The 22,814-nt window shown below is 38.2% G+C and overlaps 1 protein-coding gene across 3 annotated transcripts in view; it reads right to left on the bottom strand.

The window, feature by feature from the left end:
• emid1 (EMI domain containing 1) overlaps positions 1–22,814 on the bottom strand; it is a 73,333-nt gene that overhangs the window by 11,756 nt on the left and 38,763 nt on the right. For all 3 annotated transcript variants that reach the window (XR_014606298.1, XM_084114979.1, XM_084114980.1), the window contains exons 4-9: positions 11,328–11,417; positions 10,799–10,860; positions 10,452–10,578; positions 5,182–5,226; positions 4,499–4,597; positions 1,428–1,523 (exon numbers count right to left, since the gene is read on the bottom strand). Coding sequence is in view for 2 of the 3 variants with exons in the window: in XM_084114979.1 (XP_083971105.1) it covers positions 1,428–1,523; positions 4,499–4,597; positions 5,182–5,226; positions 10,452–10,578; positions 10,799–10,860; positions 11,328–11,417 (519 nt within the window). In the remaining variant the exon portion in view is untranslated. The remainder of the gene's footprint in view (positions 1–1,427; positions 1,524–4,498; positions 4,598–5,181; positions 5,227–10,451; positions 10,579–10,798; positions 10,861–11,327; positions 11,418–22,814) is intronic.

The raw sequence follows: 22,814 nt of genomic DNA on the forward strand, positions 1-22,814 counted from the left end.
CGGACTGGGGCTCCATGCAAGATCTCACCTCGTGGGGTCTCAATGATCCTAAGAAAGGTGAGAAATCAGCCCAGAACTACACGGGGGGAGCTGGTCAATGACCTGAAAAGAGCTGGGACCACCGTTTCCAAGGTTACTGTTGGTAATACACTAAGACGTCATGGTTTGAAATCATGCATGGCATGGAAGGTTCCCCTGCTTAAACCAGCACATGTCAAGGCCTGTCTTAAGTTTGCCAATGACCATTTGGATGATCCAGAGGAGTCATGGGAGAAAGTCATGTGGTCAGATGAGACCAAAATAGAACTTTTTGGTCATAATTCCACTAAACGTGTTTGGAGGAAGAAGAATGATGAGTACCATCCCAAGAACACCATCCCTACTGTGAAGCATGGGGGTGGTAGCATCATGCTTTGGGGGTGTTTTTCTGCACATGGGACAGGGCGACTGCACTGTATTAAGGAGAGGATGACCAGGGCCATGTATTGCGAGATTTTGGGGAACAACCTCCTTCCTTCAGTTAGAGCATTGAAGATGGGTCGAGGCTGGGTCTTCCAACATGACAATGACCCGAAGCACACAGCCAGGATAACCAAGGAGTGGCTCTGTAAGAAGCATATCAAGGTTCTGGCGTGGCCTAGCCAGTCTCCAGACCTAAACCCAATAGAGAATCTTTGGAGGGAGCTCAAACTCCGTGTTTCACAGCGACAGGCCAGAAACCTGACTGATCTAGAGAAGATCTGTGTGGAGGAGTGGGCCAAAATCCCTCCTGCAGTGTGTGCAAACCTGGTGAAAAACTACAGGAAACGTTTGACCTCTGTAATTGCAAACTTCTCAGGTGTTCAAATACTTATTTGCAGCTGTATCATACAAATAAATAGTTAAAAAATCATACATTGTGATTTCTGGATTATTTTTTTTTAGATTAATGTCTCTCACAGTGGACATGCACCTACGATGACAATTTCAGACCCCTCCATGATTTCTAAGTGGGAGAACTTGCAAAATAGCAGGGTGTTCAAATACTTATTTTCCTCACTGTATATATATATATATAAGCAGCCGTACACTAACATTCAAAAGTTTGTTTTTGAAAGAAGTCTTTATGCTCACAAAGGATGCATTTATCTGATCAAAAATACAGGAAAACCAGTAATATTGTGAAATATTCACATGATCTTATTATTCTAATTAAAAAATAATCAGTATTATTTTCATTTGTTTTAATCGTTGTAACCCCAAAATTTTAACGATAGCATACTAAGTGTGGAAAAGTACAATCAGCCAGTCATTATTGCAAATGAAACCCCCTAGTGTGATAAAAGACCACTTTACTTTACATCAAGGTCCGTATCAACCTTCTTTTTTGGGGTTTTCTTTTGTGATAGTGACTGGATGACAGCCCCTTAAATAATTAGCACTCATACCAGCATCTTGTTCAGATGGTGGGCCAGGGGGCCCGGGAGGGCCGGGTGGCCCAGGGAGGCCCCTCTCTCCTGGGAGGCCTGGTGGTCCCTGTGGACCTGAGGAGAAAGCAAAAAAAGAGAAAACTCAAACACACACACATTTCAAACCATCTTTCCCCTGAATAGTCAATTATAAGGCACTGTTGTCCCGTTTGAAAAAAAAAAAAGATAACAAGAAATAGGAGAACGTATAGAGTGTTTTTGCAAACTATATGATAAAAGAATTCTAAGGAAGTTATGGGATGCTTAGCGTCCTAAAGGGAAGTAGAGGAAGTGAAAGGGCGCATATTGAGGTAGAATGAAGTATTTAGTTTCGATACATGACTGCTCTTGAAAACAGGTTAATATGAAGGGCAGGAGAGCGGTGTGTATTTGTGTGGGACTGTGTGTGTGGGCTGTAATTAACAGGAGGGGGTTCATAATGGTCATGTGCTGGGCTCTAACAGGGAGAGCTGGGAAAACTCAAATAAACACTGCTAAATGCCGGAGCATATTAGCGACTCTGGTGTGTAATAAATTAAAACCTGGCTGGTGACTGCGCTGATTCATACAACTCTCTTTCTGGATGTGTGTGTGTGCATCTACACAATATCCCTCCAGCTGGTTCCTTATTGCCTGTTAGTTTTGATTAAGCAGGGGAAAATAAAGGAAAGAAAAGCTACATATCACAGCTGGTGTGCGAAGTTTTTCATCAGCATTTCTTTGTTTATTTTCTCCGTTCCTGTCCCGTCTTTTCCTTTCCTCTCCTCTTCTGTCCTCCATACTCACCTCTGACATCCCTGCATCCTTATCACCCCATTTCACACCAGTCTCTCCTTTAGGTGTTTTAAAGGTGATGCAATGCAAAAAATAAATTTGAAATTTGAAAAGCGGTTAGATGAGATGTAGGATAAAATTCCTTTAATATGAGTTAACAGGGGCAAATTCACTAAACAATTGTGTCATTTTTGCACATGGTATTGCAGTGCAAAAACCTGTTTCTTATTATTCACTAACCACACACAATCCAGCTTAACCAGGCGCTAAATGTACTGAAATAGCACTGCACCTTAAAGGAATAGTTCACTTAAAAATGAAAATTCTGTCATCATTTACTCACCCTCAAGTTGTTGAAAAAAATACTATGGAAGTCAATGGGGTCCATCAACTGTTGGTAACCGACATTCTTCAAAATATCTTCATTTGTTTTCAGCAGAAGAAAGAAATTCATACAGGTTTGAAACAACTTGAGGGTGAGTGAGTAAATGATGACAGAATTTTCATTTTTAAGTTAACTATTCCTTTAAGTACTGTCAATCTTTTCTCTGTAAACATGCCTTCTTTCTATGTAAATTAGGCATGTAAATTGGGATTATTATTATCTCTGTTGCCTGATTTGCATAATACCTTTAGAGAATGGCTCGATAAAACAATGTAGACAGCATGTGTAAATAAACAGCCTTAACAGTGGACAAAATTCATTCTTAGACAGTGTCACAGCACAGGTCACATGTGGAGTCTGCTGCCTAGTGGAATCCTAATTGAGTGAATAACAGGTCATTGTGTGTATGTAAGAGCATCATGTAAAGAGGATATCCTGTTTCCAGGAATTTTGTGGACCGGTATTCTGCTGAGTCAAGATTAAAGAGTAAACCATCACAAAGACTCTGAGAAATAGCCAAATTACTATTGCATCACTGAATTTGCCATTTCCAGTAGCGTCCTTCACTTACAAAAATGTACTATAGCACTATGGCATAAGTCGTGATTCTTTTGGAATGAATGACAACGAATATTGTAATCGTTTAGTACCATGGTGGAATATATCAAAGTACCATGTTTCTTTCAGACCACCACTTTAAAATGTATCATTTATATGATATATATTATATATGATATTTATATGATTATACAATTTAAGTTAATATAAATTATAATAATATAATTTATATTAATATAATTTTTCCCCAAAATTTTTACAATCACCTTTTTAGATGAACTAGTTTATTTTAAGAGTCCTGTGGAATGATAAATTAATTTTCAAAATTACAAATAATCAAAAATTCAAGTAAGTCCATGTCTCTCAATTAATATGAGGTCATAAAATGAGCAAATAAAAGAATTTTCAAAATGCATTAGATGAAGTATAGCTTGTCACACTGCAGGATGTCAACTACCATAAAGTATGTCATGTCACCTACCCATATACCTTGACGTTATTTTCCTCTAAATGTATCTTGCTTTATTTAAACATACCTCTCTTGAGAGAATACAGCAATCAGATACAGTTCATTGTACATGACATGAAGGCTAAAAGAAATCCAAGTCCAAGAAAAACCATGCAATGGCAAACATATGGAAGAAATAAGAAGCAAGTATTGTATACATATCTCATGTTCACTTTAGATTGGATTCACATGGCTGAGGAGCCCCTCCATAGGACCTAGGGTCATTTAAAGCCCCTTCAAGTCAGTCATGGCTGGGTTAAAAGACCCTTCATACCTGTGGCCATGTTTCAAATATTATAACAGTACTAAATTCTGTGCTATTTTTGAGTCTTGGGGTAAGCGATACATATGTTAGTTGATGTGTGTGTGTGTGTGTATTTTTTAGGCAAACCCCTAGCACAGCACTACATGCTGTGAACAAAAAAGGATTTTTTACAATGTGGTCCAAGCACAAATATTTTGGCAAGTGGACTTGGGGCTCAATGCTGACTCGTCAATGTCTTCATATAGTGCCTCTTATGGCAGAAAAGTCAGCATGATGAGAAACCACATTCTTACCAGTCATAGGTCAGCAGAACTCCACAAGAAAATGAGGCTCCGTTATAAATGGATACAATTATAAAAACTGATGTACAAATTCAGCTTTTGGGATTCTTTTGAATGTGCCATTTCTACTAGGTACTTAATTGATCTGTACATGATACAAAAGCATGAGATGTGTTAATAGGACGTAGCTATTCTACAACGTTTGTCTCGAGTCACAGAGTGATTTCTGGGATCTCAAAATCCTGTGATAGTGTTGTGGGCTTGATTTGTTCAAAGTACCTAGAGGACCAGCTGTTCCTTTAGACCCTGGAGCCCCAGATGGACCTCTGCTACCCGCCTCTCCTTTGGGTCCTGGCAGACCTCGATACCCTTGTTTACCTACAGATACAGAGAACATGTGTAAAGTGTAAGGTCTACAGAGGCATCAAAGGTAAAAGATAGCGACCAAATATGTATGATCATGTCGTTCCAAACAAACCTGTATGTCTTTATTTCTTCTGCAGAACACAAAACTATAGATATTTGGAAGTATTTTAACTGTTTATGTTCACAATGAAAGCTAGTGGTGTTCAAAACAACATTGGAGTACACTGACTTTCATTGTATGGACAAAAAACCTGAGATGTTTTTTTAATTTATATTAGGTCAGTTCCACAGAAGAAAGAAAGTCATAGAGGTTTGAAACAACATTAGATTGAGTAAAGGGTGAAATAATCTTCATTTTCATTATTCCCCGTCTCTGATGACTCTGTCTCTTTAAGAGGGTCTCCATCATCTCCTGTTGAATGCATGTTTTGATCATGGTTAACCTTTTAGAAAGGTTCTGCCCAGTCCTTACAAACTGAATGAACGAATCAAGGTTGGGCAGCAGACCTCTATTGTGAGTTTGTAGAAGTGTGTATGTGTGTTTGAGTGTGTATTTTAGATTGAACTGAATAGTGAAATGACATAAAACAACTGACCATCTTTCCCAGGTAAGCCATCCTGGCCTTTCTCGCCCTGCGGACCTGGGACAAACACACACAAATATACAGTTAAACAGAAAGTATAAGGATTCTCCAGATCTTAAAGCAAACTCTGCTCTGGTCTGTAAAAAAACAATCTTTTACACTAAAGTATCTTTCAGGCCTGTCATAGGAACAGTCCCACAGCCTGATAAAAATCAGTGGATCAGCGAAGTGCCTGTTGGCAGACACAGCCTAAATAACACTGAGCTCATCATGTGAGATCATCATCTGTGACATCACTGCAGAGACAGGATTCCCTAAAGGAATAATTTATGAACTGATACATTAATTTGTTTACACAATCACTCATGTTATTCTCCCCCTGAAAGATTTTATGATAAAATAAAATTTCCTCATGTTTCTCTCCCACCAAGCATCTGGCCATGAACACATCCCCACCATTTCTTTTTGCAGGAACATGGCGAATGTTTTTAAGAGTAACGTAAATCAAACAGCCTGTTTTGGTTTTGTATTACAAAAACTGTCCCCTTTGAAAAGGACCACAAAAGCTTTGTAGTTTAGATCTAAATCAGCAACCAGGCAAGGAGAAAAAGGAGATGGACATTTTAACCTCTTTGCCTTTCTCTTCTGGGATATCTTATGATAGACAACCCCACTGGACATGGAAAAAGTCCCACACAGATTTACATTCAGCGTCCCTGAAATCCTGACTGAGGCGCAGGAGAGTGGGGTACGGCTTTATGCTCTGCTAATGTCTTGATCAAACTAACTGCTTGCCAATGTCTGCTCACTTGAAAACAAGCTGGACGAGCTAAGAGCCAGGAATACATCAGCAGGAAACCAGGGACCGCTGTACCTTCACTTTCACTAAAAGCTGGTTGTCTAAAACACACTGCTCTGGCACTGCACCACAACTTAATTTACACGCCACTGTAAAATAAATGATATTTGAGTGTTTATAGATTTATTTATGTTTTTAAGTTGTAAGTTGTAAAGTATAAATTGAATGAGATAAAATAAAAGATTTCAAGTATTACAATTAGGCATCTTCTGAAACACAGGCGAAAAAGCAGAAACAAGCGATAGCATATGTATCAGATGCATGTAAAATACTGCAATCATCAACATTAAACAGCATATGAATCAAAACTGCCTAAGAATTAAATGTCGACCCAGTAAGAGCTATAGAAGCTTTGGGGGTGTTGTTGATGGACTCGATCTACTCCATCTATGTTTTCATCTATCATCGTTCTGAGTCTGATCCAGACGTAGTTTTTGACAAAAGCGTGATTTTCTCAGTTTTTTGCTCAAAATTTAGCTTTTTTTAAAGAAACTTACCTACATTCAAGTGCTGATAAAAAAAGTTATGTAAAGTTAAATAAAACTTTTTTTTGTTTGTTTGTTTAAAAGCAGAAGGTCTGTGCTTTATTTTGAAATATTGCATGTTCATATATTCCTACAATAAAAATGTTCTGATTTGTGAAAATGATCAAAAATTATGGAGATGGCTGGCAACTTTAATTTAAAAAAACGCTGGCAGGGAAAGAGTTAATAACAAGTTTGATAACTTTCTTTCAAATAACAAAAAGAATCTTGAACATTTAAATACAATACATTTGTACATTTCCTGAAGAAAATGTGAAGTGGTGCTTGCAGTGGCAAAATTCGCCACTGGGCAGATGCTAACACAATTACCATGTTGTGATACCATGATATACCACGTTTTAGCATTATTTACCACGATTTACCATGTTTCAAAGATGATTTAATACGATTTACCACATTCCAGCATGATTTACTATGATTAACATGTTGTTAGAATGATGCTAGCATGATTAGCATGTTGCTAGCATGCTTTTAACAAGATGTTAGCATGATTAGCATTTTGCTAGCATGTTTTTAGCTAGATGCTAGCTTGATTAGCATGTTGGTAACATGATGCTAGCATGATTAGCATGTTGCTAGCATGATGCTAGCTTGATTAGCATGTTGCTAGCATGATGCTAGAATGATTAGCATTTTGCTAGCATGTTTTTAGCAAGATGCTGTTGCCAGGTGGTTGCTAGGGTGTTCTGGGTGGTTGCTATGGTGTTGCTAGGCAGTTGCTAAGGTGTTCTGGGTGGTTGCTAGGCAGTTGCTAGGGTATTCTTGGTGGTTGCTAGGGCTTTGCTAGGTGGTTGCTAGGGTGTTCTGGGTGGTTGCTATGGTGTTGCTAGGCAGTTGCTATGGTATTCTGGGTGGATGCTATGGCGTTCCTAGGCAGTTGCTAGGGTGTTCTGGGTGGTTGCTAGGCAGTTGCTAGGTGTTCTGGGTGGTTGCTAGGCAGTTGCTAGGGTATTCTGCTAGGGTATTCTCACTCAGTTACTACGAGTGTGACATTGCTTTAAAAAAAACTAAAAAAACTTTTTTTATTGGTTTAGGGTGGTTGCTAGGGAGCTCTTAGTGGTTGCTAGGGTGCTGTAACTGGTTGCTAGGGTGTGGCTATGAAGATTTTAGGCCATTACTTATTGGTTGCTTGATAATATAAATCCTCTGAGGGAGAGAGAGAGGGAGAGATGCAGGGCTGTCAGGCCCTTTGGAGTCTGTGTGTGTGAAAACGTCGGATTGGATTTTAATTTTTTTAGAATGCCCAATGTTAAGTCAATGGGACTTTTTTGTCCGCTTTTTCGTCCGCTTAGAAAAATCATAGCACACCTCTCCTCAATGAGCCGCTCGATTTGACACCTCACTCAGGGGTCTGTGACAAACGGTGCGGGGCGAGTTACGCGCCAAACTTTGTGTGGAATAATAATAAAAAGAAGAATAATAAGTATGCTAGAGAACACTAGTGATGCCTTGACTTTGTCAAGCACCACTAATAATAGAGATTTTTCAACCAGTATCTAGGTATCTTTTCTGGACTGGCATGTTTTAGTTCAAAGTAAAAATGTTAAATAAAATGTAAAAATGTACATGTCTCCACAATTGTTTGAAAATAAATATGAGGTATTTGGTGTTCTTTGACAATAAGTGTCACGTATTGTGAATTTGCATCTTCATTCAGCCTGTTATGCAGAATATACACAGTTTTACTAATGTGCATTCTAAAAATCGAAACAATTTGGATAATAAGATACCTAGGACAATTCATACTTCAGTATTTTGAAATGCCCACTACTGTGCATGTTGCATATACTGCATTACCGAATTCTAATTTACATCCACTTTTTCAATTTCAGATGGGCTAAAACAATAATTGTGCATTTTAGCGACGGCCCTGCACAGCGCACACAGTCTAAGAGCTCCACACAAATTCCCTATGGAAACACCAGATTCACTTTCACTCTCTCCATCTGTCTAACCAGCACATGGAAATAATCCCCTCAAGGGTAATTTGTGCCTCATCCTTCCACCACAATCCTTCATGGCTGTGGTATCTCGAATGGATAGAGGATTGACTTTGCATTGAGGTGAAGAACTTCTGGGCAACAAATCTATTCAATGTTCTGTGTGGAAAGAACTGAATTGCCCTCGATTTGCTGAATAGTTCTGCCAAGTCAGTACAGGGAGGAGGAAAGCTGTATAAGTGCGACAAGGGTTTTCTGGATTTTTCTTATGAGTCTCTCTAGTCGTTTCAGAAATCTCTGGGGACCCGTCTTTTAATCTCTCCCACACTTCAAGTGATGATAGGATTGAACATGGACAGCGAGGGGTAGCCATGGAGTGGGTAAGGGGAATTAAGGAATGGGTATTAACTACTAAAAAGGATGTCTTTCTGCATGAAGGATGCACTTCATATAGTGCTGACATACGCAAATTACACATCATTCTCGAAAAGTGTGATTTGATGTCATCAGAGGGAGAAATGTGACAACTACACTACCCATGATCCTAAAGAGAGATCCACCAATCAGAGAAGGGCTAGCCTGGACACAGCAGTGACAGTGCACTTCCATGTAGTTCTTTGCCTTTGTTTTTTTCTTTTTCTTCTTTGTTTTCTATACTAATAAATTTGAATTGATAATCTTTCACGTCAGGTTTATTACACATCTAATATTACTCTTATGTGTGGGTAGAAAAAAATACAGTCGACATTTTCCAGTTTAATAAATTGCTTTGGCTTTGGTACAATACCAAAAGTATAAAAGCCAATTATATAAAAGCCAAATCCTAATATCCTGCTTTTTTCACTTGGTAAAAACACAATATGTCTGGAGGCAGTTTGTTAGTTAGTTAGTTTTAAGCAAGGATACATTAAATTGATCAAAAGTGACAGAAAAGACATTTATAATGTTATAAAGACTTCCATTTTAAATAAATGCTGTTTAATGCTATTAACTTTCTATTCATCAAAGAGTCAAAAAATGTACCATACTTTCCATAAAAATATGAAGCAGCACATCTGTTTTCAACATTGATAATAAAAAGAAATGTTTCTTGAGGAACAAATCAGCATATTAGAATGATTTCTGAAGGATTATGTGACACTGAATAGATGATTTATATTTTAGGGAGGAGATCATCTTATTTGGGAGTCCTTTTCTTAAAATTTGGAAAACTATTTCCAGAACAAAGGCTGCTTAAAACGTCTGTCGTTACTGTTGCGCTCTATTGGCAACAGTTTGGCTGGTGGAAATGACATCTGTGACACAGTGTCAAGTGCAGTCCTACAGTTTTTCCTACACAATTAGCCCCTTTAAATCTTCACAAGCCTCTTTAATGTTTCAGTACTACATCTCTATGGCAACTAGCGATGAATTGGTGCTATTCAAAGCCTCATGCACCATGGCATTCCCCCCATAAAACACCCACCGCCATCAACGCTCACACAGTCAAATACACACACAATTTAAATCTACTCTAATCTCTCTGCAGTGAAATCCCCAACAACTGTGCTGGGAGATAAATGAAATGTAGGTGGGTTCTGGGATTATCATTATTGTTATAGGGAATGGGATTATCTCCACATGCTTATTGGCTAATAAAGTTTTCTCCTTAACTAGATGTAAATGGATCCAGTCCTGAACAGTCATTATGAATACACTGCAAAAAGATATGATCTGTGGCCAAATGCGTGGCCTTGAACGCTTTGACTTTGGCATTGAAAGTGCAATGCTCTATTGTTTGAAATACAGGAAAAGTTGCCTTTTGTTGCCTTTTGTCTAATGAACGTTTTTGCTCTGTTAAAATCAATGGAACAGGAATGCATGCTTCACATGCAGTCTTAGAGCAAACACCATCACTACATCTGCACTTTAATCTGTAACACAAAGAGATAAACATACCTGCAGGACCCTGAGCCCCAGGAGCACCTTTAGCAGGTGGCGCCCCCATCAGGGAGGAGGAATCATGTTCATTTTTTAACTCCGTCTGTCGATGAGAGGTGGAGGCAGGGGCGGTAAGAAGCTGAACCTGGGAGAAAGAGCGACAGGAAGAGAAAGAGAAGGCATAAAGAGTGATTGATCGAACAATGTTAAAAAGGGATTGTTTAAATGACAATGAAGGACTGGAGTGATGAGGACACCGCATCATCAAACACTGAGGTACAAATAAACAAAGCTATCAGTGGACACAATTCATTCTTAGTGAATTCACCCTGAAAGAAGCTCAAGAGTGAAAGATGTGACTTTACCTTGGCCTCCAGAGAGCTCACACGATCTGTGAGGGCAGTGATACGACTGCAATTCAGACAGTCTGAGAGAGAGGGACGATAGATAGAGAGAAAGTGGGGGACAGAGACAAAGAGACAAACCATAATCAATTAGATCAATAACAGCTTTCACAGTGTCCCTTCCAAGGTGAGTTCTTTTTAAAGAGAGTTGTGTTGTTTACAAAGTTTTCTGCACAAATCTCTTTAGCACTTGTCAGTTTTTGACTAAGAATAAATGAAATATCCATGCTAAAAAACTAATTAGGAATTAGTTTCAAAGAACCAAGAACTGTACTCAAAATGGCCAACACAGGCGGACTGTTTACTGTTACAAGCTGGTTACATCATTAAGTCTTGCAACAAAGGGCCTAGGGTACAATATATAACAGTTCCAGATGGACAAGTTGCTTTAAAGGTGTTTTATGAACGCTTTTGTCTTTATTGGGCTTTTCCATTGCTGAAGTGGAGCATATTTTGAGCTGATAATGGAAATAAGAGGTTTGATTCTTACTCGAGATCTGTTCTCCTGTTTTAGCAGCATGTTTCAGAAATATAGCCTGTTTCCTTACAGCCTCCTGGGCGACCAGGTTACTTGATGATCCTGCATACAGAGATTCAATTGGAAAGATGAAGACAAGAAGCAATTTTATACTATACTGATTGTACAGTAGTGACATTATTTTTTAAACTAACACTGTAAAAGTGACGTGTAAATACAACATAAGAAATGCACCAAATCAGCATATTAGAATGATTTCTGAAGGATCATGTAACACTGAAGACTGGAGTAATGGTGCAGAAAATTCAGCTTTGCCAAATTTTAATATAAATATATTAAAATAGAGAACCGTTTTTACCGCTTTTCATCAATGTTTTACTGTATTTTTGATTAAATAAATGTTTTAAAATCTTAAAAAGACACCAAACTTTTAAACAGTACATATTGTACACAGTACATTTTGTGCTCCCCAATTCCCAATCCCCCCCCATTTTACCAATTCCAAACCACATTAATCATAATAACTACTATTAATTTTGTATTTAATCATTTATAAGTGATATATAATTGTTCATGAAGGCTGGAAATGAAAAACTCCTTATATTCAGGTGTGCATAATTATTAGGCACGTTTTCTTTTACAGATAAAATAAGCCAAAAAAAGATTTAACTCTTTTAAACTCTTTTAACTCTTGAAGGACCAGCACCACATCCTCTTGTACCACTGTTTGAAGAATTCATCTTCCAGAATCTGACAGTAAGTTTTGGGAGTTAATTTTCAGTCCATCTCTGCAAAACGGACTTCAGGGTAGGAAATGGACTAAAAATAAACTCCCAAAACTTATTAAAACGTATTCTGGAAGATGAATTCTTCAAACAGTGGTACAAGAGGATGTGGTGCTGGTCCTTCAAGAGTCACTCTCAATCTGTCTGTCTATAAAGCCTATAAAAAAATCAGTCTTCATGTATTTTATTACACTTCAGCTTGTGATTCTTATTAAGTGGGGGTCATTTTTTAGTCTCTGAGATCCTGACACCTTGCACTTCTGGAGACTCCAGGTAGGTTGGAGTTCTGGAAAATGGTGGCACTGGAGACTAAAGGGTTCCTGATGGTTTCACGCTTAATTCTCCACCTTAATTCTTCATTCTTTTGCAGTTGACATGTGTCTTATCTTCTCCACCTGTATTTGTCTGACCCTGCTGACCCAATGAGCATTTCACTGTCCAATGGTCATGCCTTAACTGCAATGTCTAGTATTGCATTAGTATTGCATTCTTCTCATGGGTATTTAATAATTTTTTACTTTTAAGTCTGAGTTAAATCTTTTTTTGACTTATTTTATCTGTAAAAGAAAACGTGCCTAATAATTATGCACACCTGAATATAAGGCGTTTTTCATTTCCAGCCTTCATGAACAATTATTTATCACTTATAAATGATTAAATACAAAATTAATAGTAGTTATTACAATTAACGTGGTTTGGAATTGGTAAAATGTGCCTGGAAAAAAAATATGATCAGAAAATCAACGTGCCTAATAATTCTGCACGCACTGTAGAAACCAACCTTTTTTTTTTTTTTTTTTTTCAGAATCTCTCTGTCCGGATCAAATTTGAAGCCAAGCAGCAGTATGTATTTAACTCATGGCTTTGGCTCTGTATAGGGATAGTTACGCTCTGAAAAGCACTAATAATGCTGCTTCATATCTGCAGGAAAGGCACAGAGGGGCCTCCCTGACAGGTAAGCCCACACAGAACCCTGGCACGAGGGGAAGGAAGGGTCCACAGGGGTGGGCTGAACAGGATACAAATGTGGAGGGAGAAACCTGGAATCGCTTTTCATAAGAGAAACTAATCTTTGGGTATTATATGTTTAATTTTGGCTTAAATTAAATCATTTTATGACAGTTTTTCTCTATCTTCATTGTGATCTTGAGGAGGACAAGGTTACTTGGCAGACAGAAGAAGATAGAGGCTGAATTTAAAAACAATGGTTTCCTTGTACCGTTCAAATAGACCTCGATTCATATTCCCCAACTCCTCTCTTTCTTTTTCTTCTTCTATCTCTTTTTTTCAAGGTAGTGAGAAGTTTTAATGCTCCCTGGACTGACCTGATTCAGATTACTTCAGCAAACGTCTCTTATATTAGGCAGTCTGTGGCTAGCTCAGGTGCTCCAGACATAAACAACTGACCCAGTTCAGAGCTTCATTACTGGCAAGGGACAGGAAGTCTGCTCAGCCGGTCTGATGTAGCTAAACCACAGCAGCAGCAGGACCAGAACCAATGAAGTGGCACCTGCCTTGTTCTCAGACCTGGTAAAAGAATCTTGGTCTTGGATTCTCAGAGTGAAAAAGTAATGGGGTCATATGACCAAGTCAGGATGTTAGAAAAATACTGCAATGGAAAAGAAAAATTAGACACTTTTTTAGATTTCTTTTCAATAGGGTTAGGCTGCCAGTCTTGCCATCAAAACAGAATTTAAAGCAGTATACAAAATGTTTTGTGTTAAATAAACCTCACCAGCGGAGAGAAGGGAATGGTTACAGTTCTGCAGTTAAACCATGAAACATGAGGTAAATGTTCCCTTCAGGAACCTCTTTTGATTTACTTTTTGTGTGTACAGAGGAGACAGAAAGGAAATTTCCCACAATGCACTGCTCTAATGGTTGTTTTGTTCCAAATGGCCTTGTGATTTTCAAATATAGACTTTTCCACCTCTCTATAATCAGGGCAAGTCTTATATCAAATGCAACTCTACACAAAAAGCTATCTTAACCACATCTAAATGCTAACAACCTTCCATCTCCCAGCAATGACATTGGATGGATAATACACTGCTCTTTTCCATAGAACAAATGCATGTAGGGACCAGGGGCTGTCAAACAAAATAGACCAAAAAAATGCACCAGTTTTATTTACTTTAGGGTGCTTTTTTTTGCTCATTTTTAGAACTAAACAGCCACAGCTTAGAGTTTATTTTTGTTTTATGAAAAAGAACAACCTGCAGTTCCATAAAATATCTTCTTTTGTCAGTGGATTATAAAGGAGACAGGGATGAGTAGATGATGACAGAATTTTAATTTTGTGTGAACTATCCTTTTAAAACAAACCTAAATCTATTTTTAAATGTAAATCCAGCCCAATTCAATGATATACATCAGGGGTGTCCAGTCCTGCTCCTGGAAAGCCACTGTCCTGCAAAGTTTAGCTTCAACCCTAATTAAACACACATGAACCAGCTAATCAAGGTCTTATAGCCATACTAGAAACTTCCAGGTAGGTGTGTTGAGGCAAGTTGGAGCTAAACTCTGCAGGCCCTCCAGAACCGAGTTTGGACACCCCTGATATACATATTTATAGCTCCATTCATCTACTTATTACATTTAGGATATGAATCAGTATATTTTGCTAAATGTTTACATTCATCATAAGAATACTGAGCTGAGTGAGAGTTCATCCACCCCTAGATTTGTAATATCCCTACTTGGACTATTAATATACTTCACCTTACGAGCGCCAAGAGTCACGTCAACCTGCAAATGTGTGAGAGATTGACCTATGACCCCTGTGTGTGTGTGGATGTATACTAGGTGGGAGCAGCCGTCGATTTTATCAGCTGGTTTTTAATAACTAAGCTTCCTCTGAGTCTTAAAGGAGCAGAGGGGATGGTGACATCAGAGCATGTAATAAAATCTAACTCTCTAAGCTCTAAGAGGTCAGAAGAGGCGCGTGAATGTGTGTGTGTGCGCCCGTATGCTAGATAGTTCAAGGGTTGGAAGCTCTTAACACCATTGCGAGGTCACTTCCTTTTAAGATGCTTGGGAAAAAGCTGGATGGGGTTATCAGCAAGTTCATTTGACTAAAATATCACAGAGGGGAAAGAGTATCCCTAGTACTGAAAAAACACAGTCGACTCTCTTTTTGCCTTCAGGAACAGCATGAAGTGTGGGAGTATTTATCCTGAGATGTTTTCCTGTTTATCAGCTTTTATACAATTGGAGAAGTTTGTGGAAGGAAGCGCCTAGCGTTTGTGTGTGTGTGTGTGTGTGTGTGTGTGTCTGTGTGAGGCCTGAGTTATGATGCAGTGTGTGGGGATACACGTGTGTTTAGTTAAGTGTGGGTGCACTTATTTTGACAAAATGTCCATTACACATTAAACCAACTGGTCTTACTGTTGCACTAATCTCATACAGCTGAGTCTTCATCTTTCTAATCACTGGACAGAAAGAGAGTCATCATACAGAAATCATTCTCTTCAGGCTCTGGTTAAGGGCATTAGGATGATGAAATGATTGATCTTTCATACAAGCAGCTGAGGAAACAGAGGTGTTTGCCTGGAGAATTATGAGTATGCAGTGGGCCACTATAACTCACAAGAATATTGTGCTCAGCCCTGAATTTAATAATGGCCCAAGGTCAGCCCTTAATGCTACTCTCAAAATAAAAATAAACCAAGGCACACTTTGTCACAGGACGGCATAGTAAGTTCATCCTCTAGAGAAGTGATAACCAATTCTAAACCTAATCTTAACCATTAACAACTAAAATAACAGGAAAAGTATAGGCTGATAAGAATGGGGGGAAATCCACTAACCCAAGTCCTAACAAGGATTTCCTATATTCCAAACAAAAGTCTTGGAGTTTCTTTTTCTTTATAATTATAATAAATAAAACCATAATTTTCAGTTTCATTCCAAGATTTTCTATGTAAAGAAAACAAAATAATTATTAAATAATACATCACAAAACTATACATTTAAATTTAGATAAAAAAAATACATTTCAATTTGTTAAAAAATATATATATATTTACTTCTCTATGGGCGGTTACAGTCTCCTATTTAAAGAGTCAGGTGCCACTGTCTGCATGGCAAGGTAAATTCAGTAAGGAATACCCTTAATACTGAACTAAAATCAGCATTGAGAGTCTAGATCCATTAGAAGATCTAAAACAAGACAAAATCCATTTTACAAAGACAACACTTTGCTGTGATGACTAAACATCTGAAGGTTTCGTGCACTATTATGGGTTTAGAGTACAACTGGCTTCAAATTAAACTGAGGCTTTATTTAACCTGATTAAACTCTGAGTATAGTAGAGCGGAGAAATTAGGCTGGCCGAGCACACAGATGTAGACGAACGGGGAGAAATAACAGGGAAAATAAGAAGTCTCCATCCATCTCTGTCAGTGAAGACTGCTGCCCTCAGCACCACAAGCTCATTAGAGACCAGGTGGAAGTGATGAAAGCAGGTGAGGTGGGTGTGTATGTCTGCATGAGGGTGTGTGTGTGTGGGATGGATAAGTTTAAGTCATGCTCGCTCTTTTTTCATAAAATCCGCCCTATAGAATGTCAAGTCTACAGGGAGTTGCTTGTGCTGAGAAAGCACTCTGTGTTTTAAGATAGAGTGGAGACCTTATGTCTCTCTCTCTCTCTCTCTCTCTCTCTCTCTCTCTCTGTTAAACACAGACTACATTGTTTCTGAGCTCTTCAGAATAAGTGCCCATATAGCTCAAGGTCGAAAGGGACCGCTGATGTTCATAATCAACCTCGAGCCGTATGGACATTAACCCACAACTTCAAGAGACATCCCGTCCCTGACTTTCTTTCACCTGCAGAACACAAAAGATATTTTAAAGAATGTTTTTGTCCATAGAATGAAAGAAAATATGGTACAAAACAAAATTAGACCCCATTGACATTCACTGTATGAACAAAAGCATCTTTTGTTGTGTTCCACAGAAAAAGAAAGTCATATAGGTTTAGAATGATATGGCGGTGAGTAAATTATGACAGAAATGTCCCTTTAAGACTGAAAACAGATGTATTTGCAAAAAGCAGCACACACCTGCCCCAAAAACATATAATGACTACTTGGTGCAGCCTTGGAGGTCTTGGAACAGACCAAAGCCAAGCTAGAACAGACGGAGAGAGGGAGTGACGGATGGAAATGAAGTGGAGGGGGGCGAACTCACCTCCTACATACATACGTCTAACCTCATCAGTCAACGTTACCTCATGATCACACAAACACACTTTAGTCTGGCTTCACACACCCCCAGACACTTCACGTTTAATCAAGACCTAGTCTGACTACAACTAATGCAATTGATGCACAACAAAACTATAGAAAGACAGTAAGTGACAACTTTGATTGTTTATATATGCAGTGTGGTCCAGAAGTCTGAAAGCACTAATGAAAATACTTCAGTTTAGCATTTTTCTAATTTAACACCAGCAAAACAATTTGAGCGAAAATTTTAATTGAAAATGTAATATAGTATTGAAGCATAAGCAATATCACAAGCTGTAATCACATAGCCATGCTGATATTCAGAAAAAAACAGCAGGATTGCCAGTGAAATACTGCTTTTATAAAACAATTCAATAAACAAGAATTTAATATTAAGTAACTTACAAACACTCATGTTGTGCTGTAGTACATCTGAAAAATCATGATCCTAACCTTTACCATTTTTTAAATGCTTAGCTAAAAATATGATGCTATTTGTGACCCTGGATCACAAAACCAGTCACATGTCGCACGGGTATATTTGTGGCAATAGCCAACAATACATTGTATGGGTCAAAATTATAGATTTTTCTTTTATGCCAAAAATCATTAGGATATTAAGTAAAGATCATGATCCATGAAGATATTTTGTAAATTTCCTACCGTTAATATCTAAAACATTTATTTTTGTGAGTGAATGCTGCACAACCGTGAACATAAATGTGACCCTGGACCACAAAACCAGTCACATGGGTCATTTTTTTAAAATTGAGATTTATATACCACCTGAAAGCTGAATAAATAAGCTTTCCATTGATGTATGGTTTGTTAGGATAGGACAATATTTGGCCGAGATACAACTATTGAAAATCTGGAATCTGAGGGTGCAAAAAAAACGAAACTTTGAGAAAATCGTCTTTAAAGTTGTCCATTTATGTTCGCGATTGTGCAGCATTCACTCACAAAAATACATGTTTTATATATTTACGGTAGGAAATTAACAAAATATCTTCATGGAACATGATCTTTACTTAATATCCTAATGAGTTTTGGCATAAAAGAAAAATCGATAATTTTGACCCATACAATTTATTGTTGGCTATTGCCACAAATTTACCCGTGCGACTTATGACTGGTTTTGTGATCCAGGGTCACAAATTAACAACTTTAAAGGCAATTTTCTCAATATTTCGATTTTTTTGCACCCTCAGATTCCAGATTTTCAAATAGTTGTATATCGGCTAAAGATTGTCATATCCTAACAAACCATACATCAATGCAAAGTTTATTTATTCAGCTTACAGATGATGTATACATCTTAGTTTCAGAAAACTGACCCATGTGACTGGTTTTGTGGTCCAGGGTCACATTTTAAAAGTTCATTATTTTGGTTATTGGGTGTAATAGAATAGGTTAACATGCTTTAATGTAAAAAAACACACATTATTTTTCACATATTGTACATTATTGCAGCTCCTCTATTCCAGTCTGTCTGAAACGCTCTGATTTCTACAAAGCCCCTCCTTCCAAAAAGCTCAGAGTTCTCTGATTGGCCAGCAGACCCAGTGCGTTGTGATTGGCCAAACACCTCAAGCGTGTGTCGTAAATGTAACGCCCCTTAACATAGTCATGAGCTTCAGCATCCAAGGCTTCTAATCTAAAGCATTTGTAAACAGTTAATAATAATGTCGTCAGTTTAACGATATCAGTTCGAGCCCGAGTCGGATACCACGTTTCACAGTGGTAAGTTGTCTTTGTATATACTATATACACTAAAACCTCATCTTCTATCTTTGGACAGGCATTATGCTAAAAGTGACGTAGATTGAGGAAGTACTATCTGGACTTCGATCGAGGCATTTTAGGCAGATCTGGATCTCTGTATCCACAAACTGATGCATTACATACTAAAGAAAAAGGAAAACATTAAAAAGCTTAATATGCCCCTTTTAAAGGTAAATAGTGCTCATAAACGGCTGTTGAGATGGTATTCACACTTGAAATGAAGTAGATAGAGAGTTCCCGGAAACAGTCTTCATTATGTCACAAGCGGATATAGCCGAAAATAGTTTGACACAGAGCTGCAGTAGAACCTTTGTGAGTCTCTGAGGAACACACAGTAGCAGTGTTTGGTAACCTGCAGAAAGAGCCACTAATAATTTGTTTCTTATTTAATGACCTATAAATAGTGAAGAATTTAAAATATTTTTTAAAATATTTATTTTTGGGTCAAATTTCTTTCTTTTTTTCTTTAAAAAATAAAAATAAATAAACAACTTGTTTTCAGATTTAATGACTCCCGGAGTATTTTTTGACTCCCACAACTTTTTTGTCCCCTCTGTACATGCCATCACAGCAGCAGTACTGAAGTACTAAAGTTTGCAGACATGAGTGTTTCTCAGTCAGCTATACTCACATCCTGCGTCAGTTAATCGCCCCTCCTCTAAATGTGTGCCTGTCATAAGCATCCAGATGTGCACTTGCAGAAAGCCTTTAATCTTTTACAGGAAAAGAAAACTATCTCTTTTTTCTCACTATTTGCTATAGGCCTACATTTCCCCTCAGTCCACCCAATATTCATTTTGCTTCACTTTTTCATTTTACTCTTGGAGTGAATAGGCTTTAAGGCTTTTTCTAGAACACTTTTAACCTTAAAAGTGTTTTACTCTAACCCTAGAGCAACAGCAAATCTCTCTGGCACACACTTTCAACAAAGTGGACCATTTCAAATTATGACACAATGAAGCAATGAAGGCTGTAAACACAGAAAACTACTATCAATTGTTACGTAAGAAAATCTATTTAAAATCCATGGAAATTCAAAGAAATTCCTATAACTGTATTTTTGTTGCTTTTTTTAGATGGTTGCTAAAGCTGGGAGATTGCTAGGTGGTTGCTTACAGGCCCAAGTCTCCTTGACCACTTGCTTTAGTAAGCACCACTAATCAATGGTGTCTAAAAAGTGGTTTCCTAAATAACAGTGTCAGGTTTTAAACCACTTAAGCTTTGTCACTTATAAATATCTGAGAAAAAGATTCTAGAAGAGGAGGCTGCCCTCCATCTGCTTTGATATCTTCTGGCCTCTGTGTGGAAACACATTTTGAAGTGTACAAGATGGAAACACTTTTCTACAGGAGACAAACAGTCATGTGGTGTCTGTGGAAGATCTAAAACAAGCCCTGGGAGCATGTGTAACCATGTAGGCCACAGACCAGCAGTACCGTAAGCTCCTGTGATGAGACGTTCCACACCGCAGAACTGCCTCTTGGTTCTTCGACACTTCCTCCCACACTAAGAAAACAGATGTTAAACAGAACGAAGGCTGGCCCACTTGTCCTTATTTATTAGGTAGAAACTCAAAACAGCTTTTCCCCTCCCATCTTAAAACACAATCCCCTTTCATGTCTTTGTCTCGTGACCTCTGCTGACCTTGTGTCAGACCCGCATCGCATCATCTCATCTCACTTGTGCTCTACTTGTCTAGCACAATTTCCTTGAACCCTTTCACTTCCGCAATTCAGTAGTCGACACCTCCTCTCCTTCCAATCGCCTCCTAAAAGAAACAACAGTGGGCGCTACTGAAAAACGGTCTGTCTGAACCACAGAATGTTGTTTGTGAGCGAGACAGGCAGGGAGGGGATCATCTTGGCTACCCACACCAACCACTCCAAACACTCCACAGTCATTAAAAACCTCTCAGCTCAGTGGACACGCCACCGCAAGAGATTCACAAAACAAGCACAGGAAAACAACGCCTGACACATATAGGACCTCACAAAATCATCTCCTTAGCGCGCAAGAAATTAGCAGAGGCATCAAAGAACAGAGCCTTGAAAAAAGTAAATGAGAGCCTAAAAGTAGCAAGTACCACCAATACAGACTTTAAATGAGAAGAAAGAGCTCTATTTGTTCTATTGTGCCAGAAATAGTAATCTTATTTAAGTTGCTTTGTTGCAAAAACAGCCAACAGTTTTATGATCAAAGAACAGTTTTATGAACAGGCATATATATATATATATGTAACAAGTTTTTTTATATTAATTATTGGAATAACCTAGGAATGCACAATATATTCCTGCCATATCAGTTATGTATAAGCAATAAGCCACTTGAGGTTGTGCGCCAAAAAAAAAAACACCCATTACCTGTGGTAAAATCATTGTGACGCATAGCCTCAAGTGGCTTATTGTTATAATTGAAGAAGAGAAAAGTGAAAAAGAGATTTTGTGGTTTGTGTGAAGATCTAGGTCAGAAAAACTATTATTAATGTGGCACGTCCTCCTAAACCACTAGCCAAAACAGACAGTCTAAAAATGACACAGACTCAGATCCTCTGAGGAACTTGCTTGCTCCATAAGAAAAAAAGATCTTAACCAAAATGATTCCACTAAATCTAATGCCTGTGTTGTTAAATTCAGCAAAGGTTTTATTGAGTTAGCTCACAGTAAGTTCAGACCATATTCACAAAGTATCTTTGGCCACCAGCTGCATTGTAAGTACAGCATGACTTTTAACAAGACCTTCAGGCTGCATGAGCGCAGCACAGATGGCCAAATCTCATCTCACCTTTAACCCCCAAAAATAACAAACATTTTGAGGTCCACTACAAAAACACTGTTACTATGGTAACATTATAACTATTGCGTCAAGTCCAGGAACTATATCATTATGATGGTACAGTTATCCTGGCCAGCACTAAATGCTCGTTCCAATATTCCTCGCAGCATCTCCTGTCTCAATCACAGATCATAAGCCTGCATTAATGTGCTTATGAACACACTCATACTCATCAAACTTTATTCTGCCTCATTTCACTCTTCGATAGAATACCTTTTCCTTAGGCCATTTTAGGCCAGGTTTTCTCACTGAACTGCGTCTAAGTGCATGATCCAATTTTTGGCATCAATTTCCTTTACAAAAAAGTTGGACACACAGGATGGAATTTTGACAATCTGCTTTGGAAGTGTTCGGAAAAGCTGTCTACTAGTCAGCAAGTGTAGGCCTAAACGGGACAGAGAGGATAAATTTGGGGTTGTCTCCCAGAGGTCAAAAGGGATTTTAATGCAAAGATAAAATAGCTGACCTCGACGCGTACGCGGAAAACACTTTCAAAGCACAATCCCTGTGGAAATGTAGAATTCCACAATCATTCGAAACGAGACGAGAAAACTGTCTGGACGATTTGGAAAGCTTTCGGTTATTAGTCCCTCTGGATAATAATGGTGTGCAGATAGTATAAACACCACGGTCTTTTATACAAAACAGCATATGCAACTAAACAGCAATAGTAATACAAAAAACTTTGAAATAGAACAGACATATAACCAAAGTGTAGTATAAAAACTGATGTACAGACAACAAGCCAGCCGTCTTGCAAACAGAAGATGCTCTTTGTTGTGCTGGCAGCTTAGACTAAAAAGGATGAATGTTTTTGAAAGCAGTGATAAATAGGGCTTATATTATAATCTAATGACATAAAAGTGCTG

This window comes from Abramis brama (genome assembly GCF_963993115.1).
Source record: "Abramis brama genome assembly, chromosome: 5".
Taxonomy (NCBI): Eukaryota; Metazoa; Chordata; class Actinopteri; order Cypriniformes; family Leuciscidae; genus Abramis; species Abramis brama.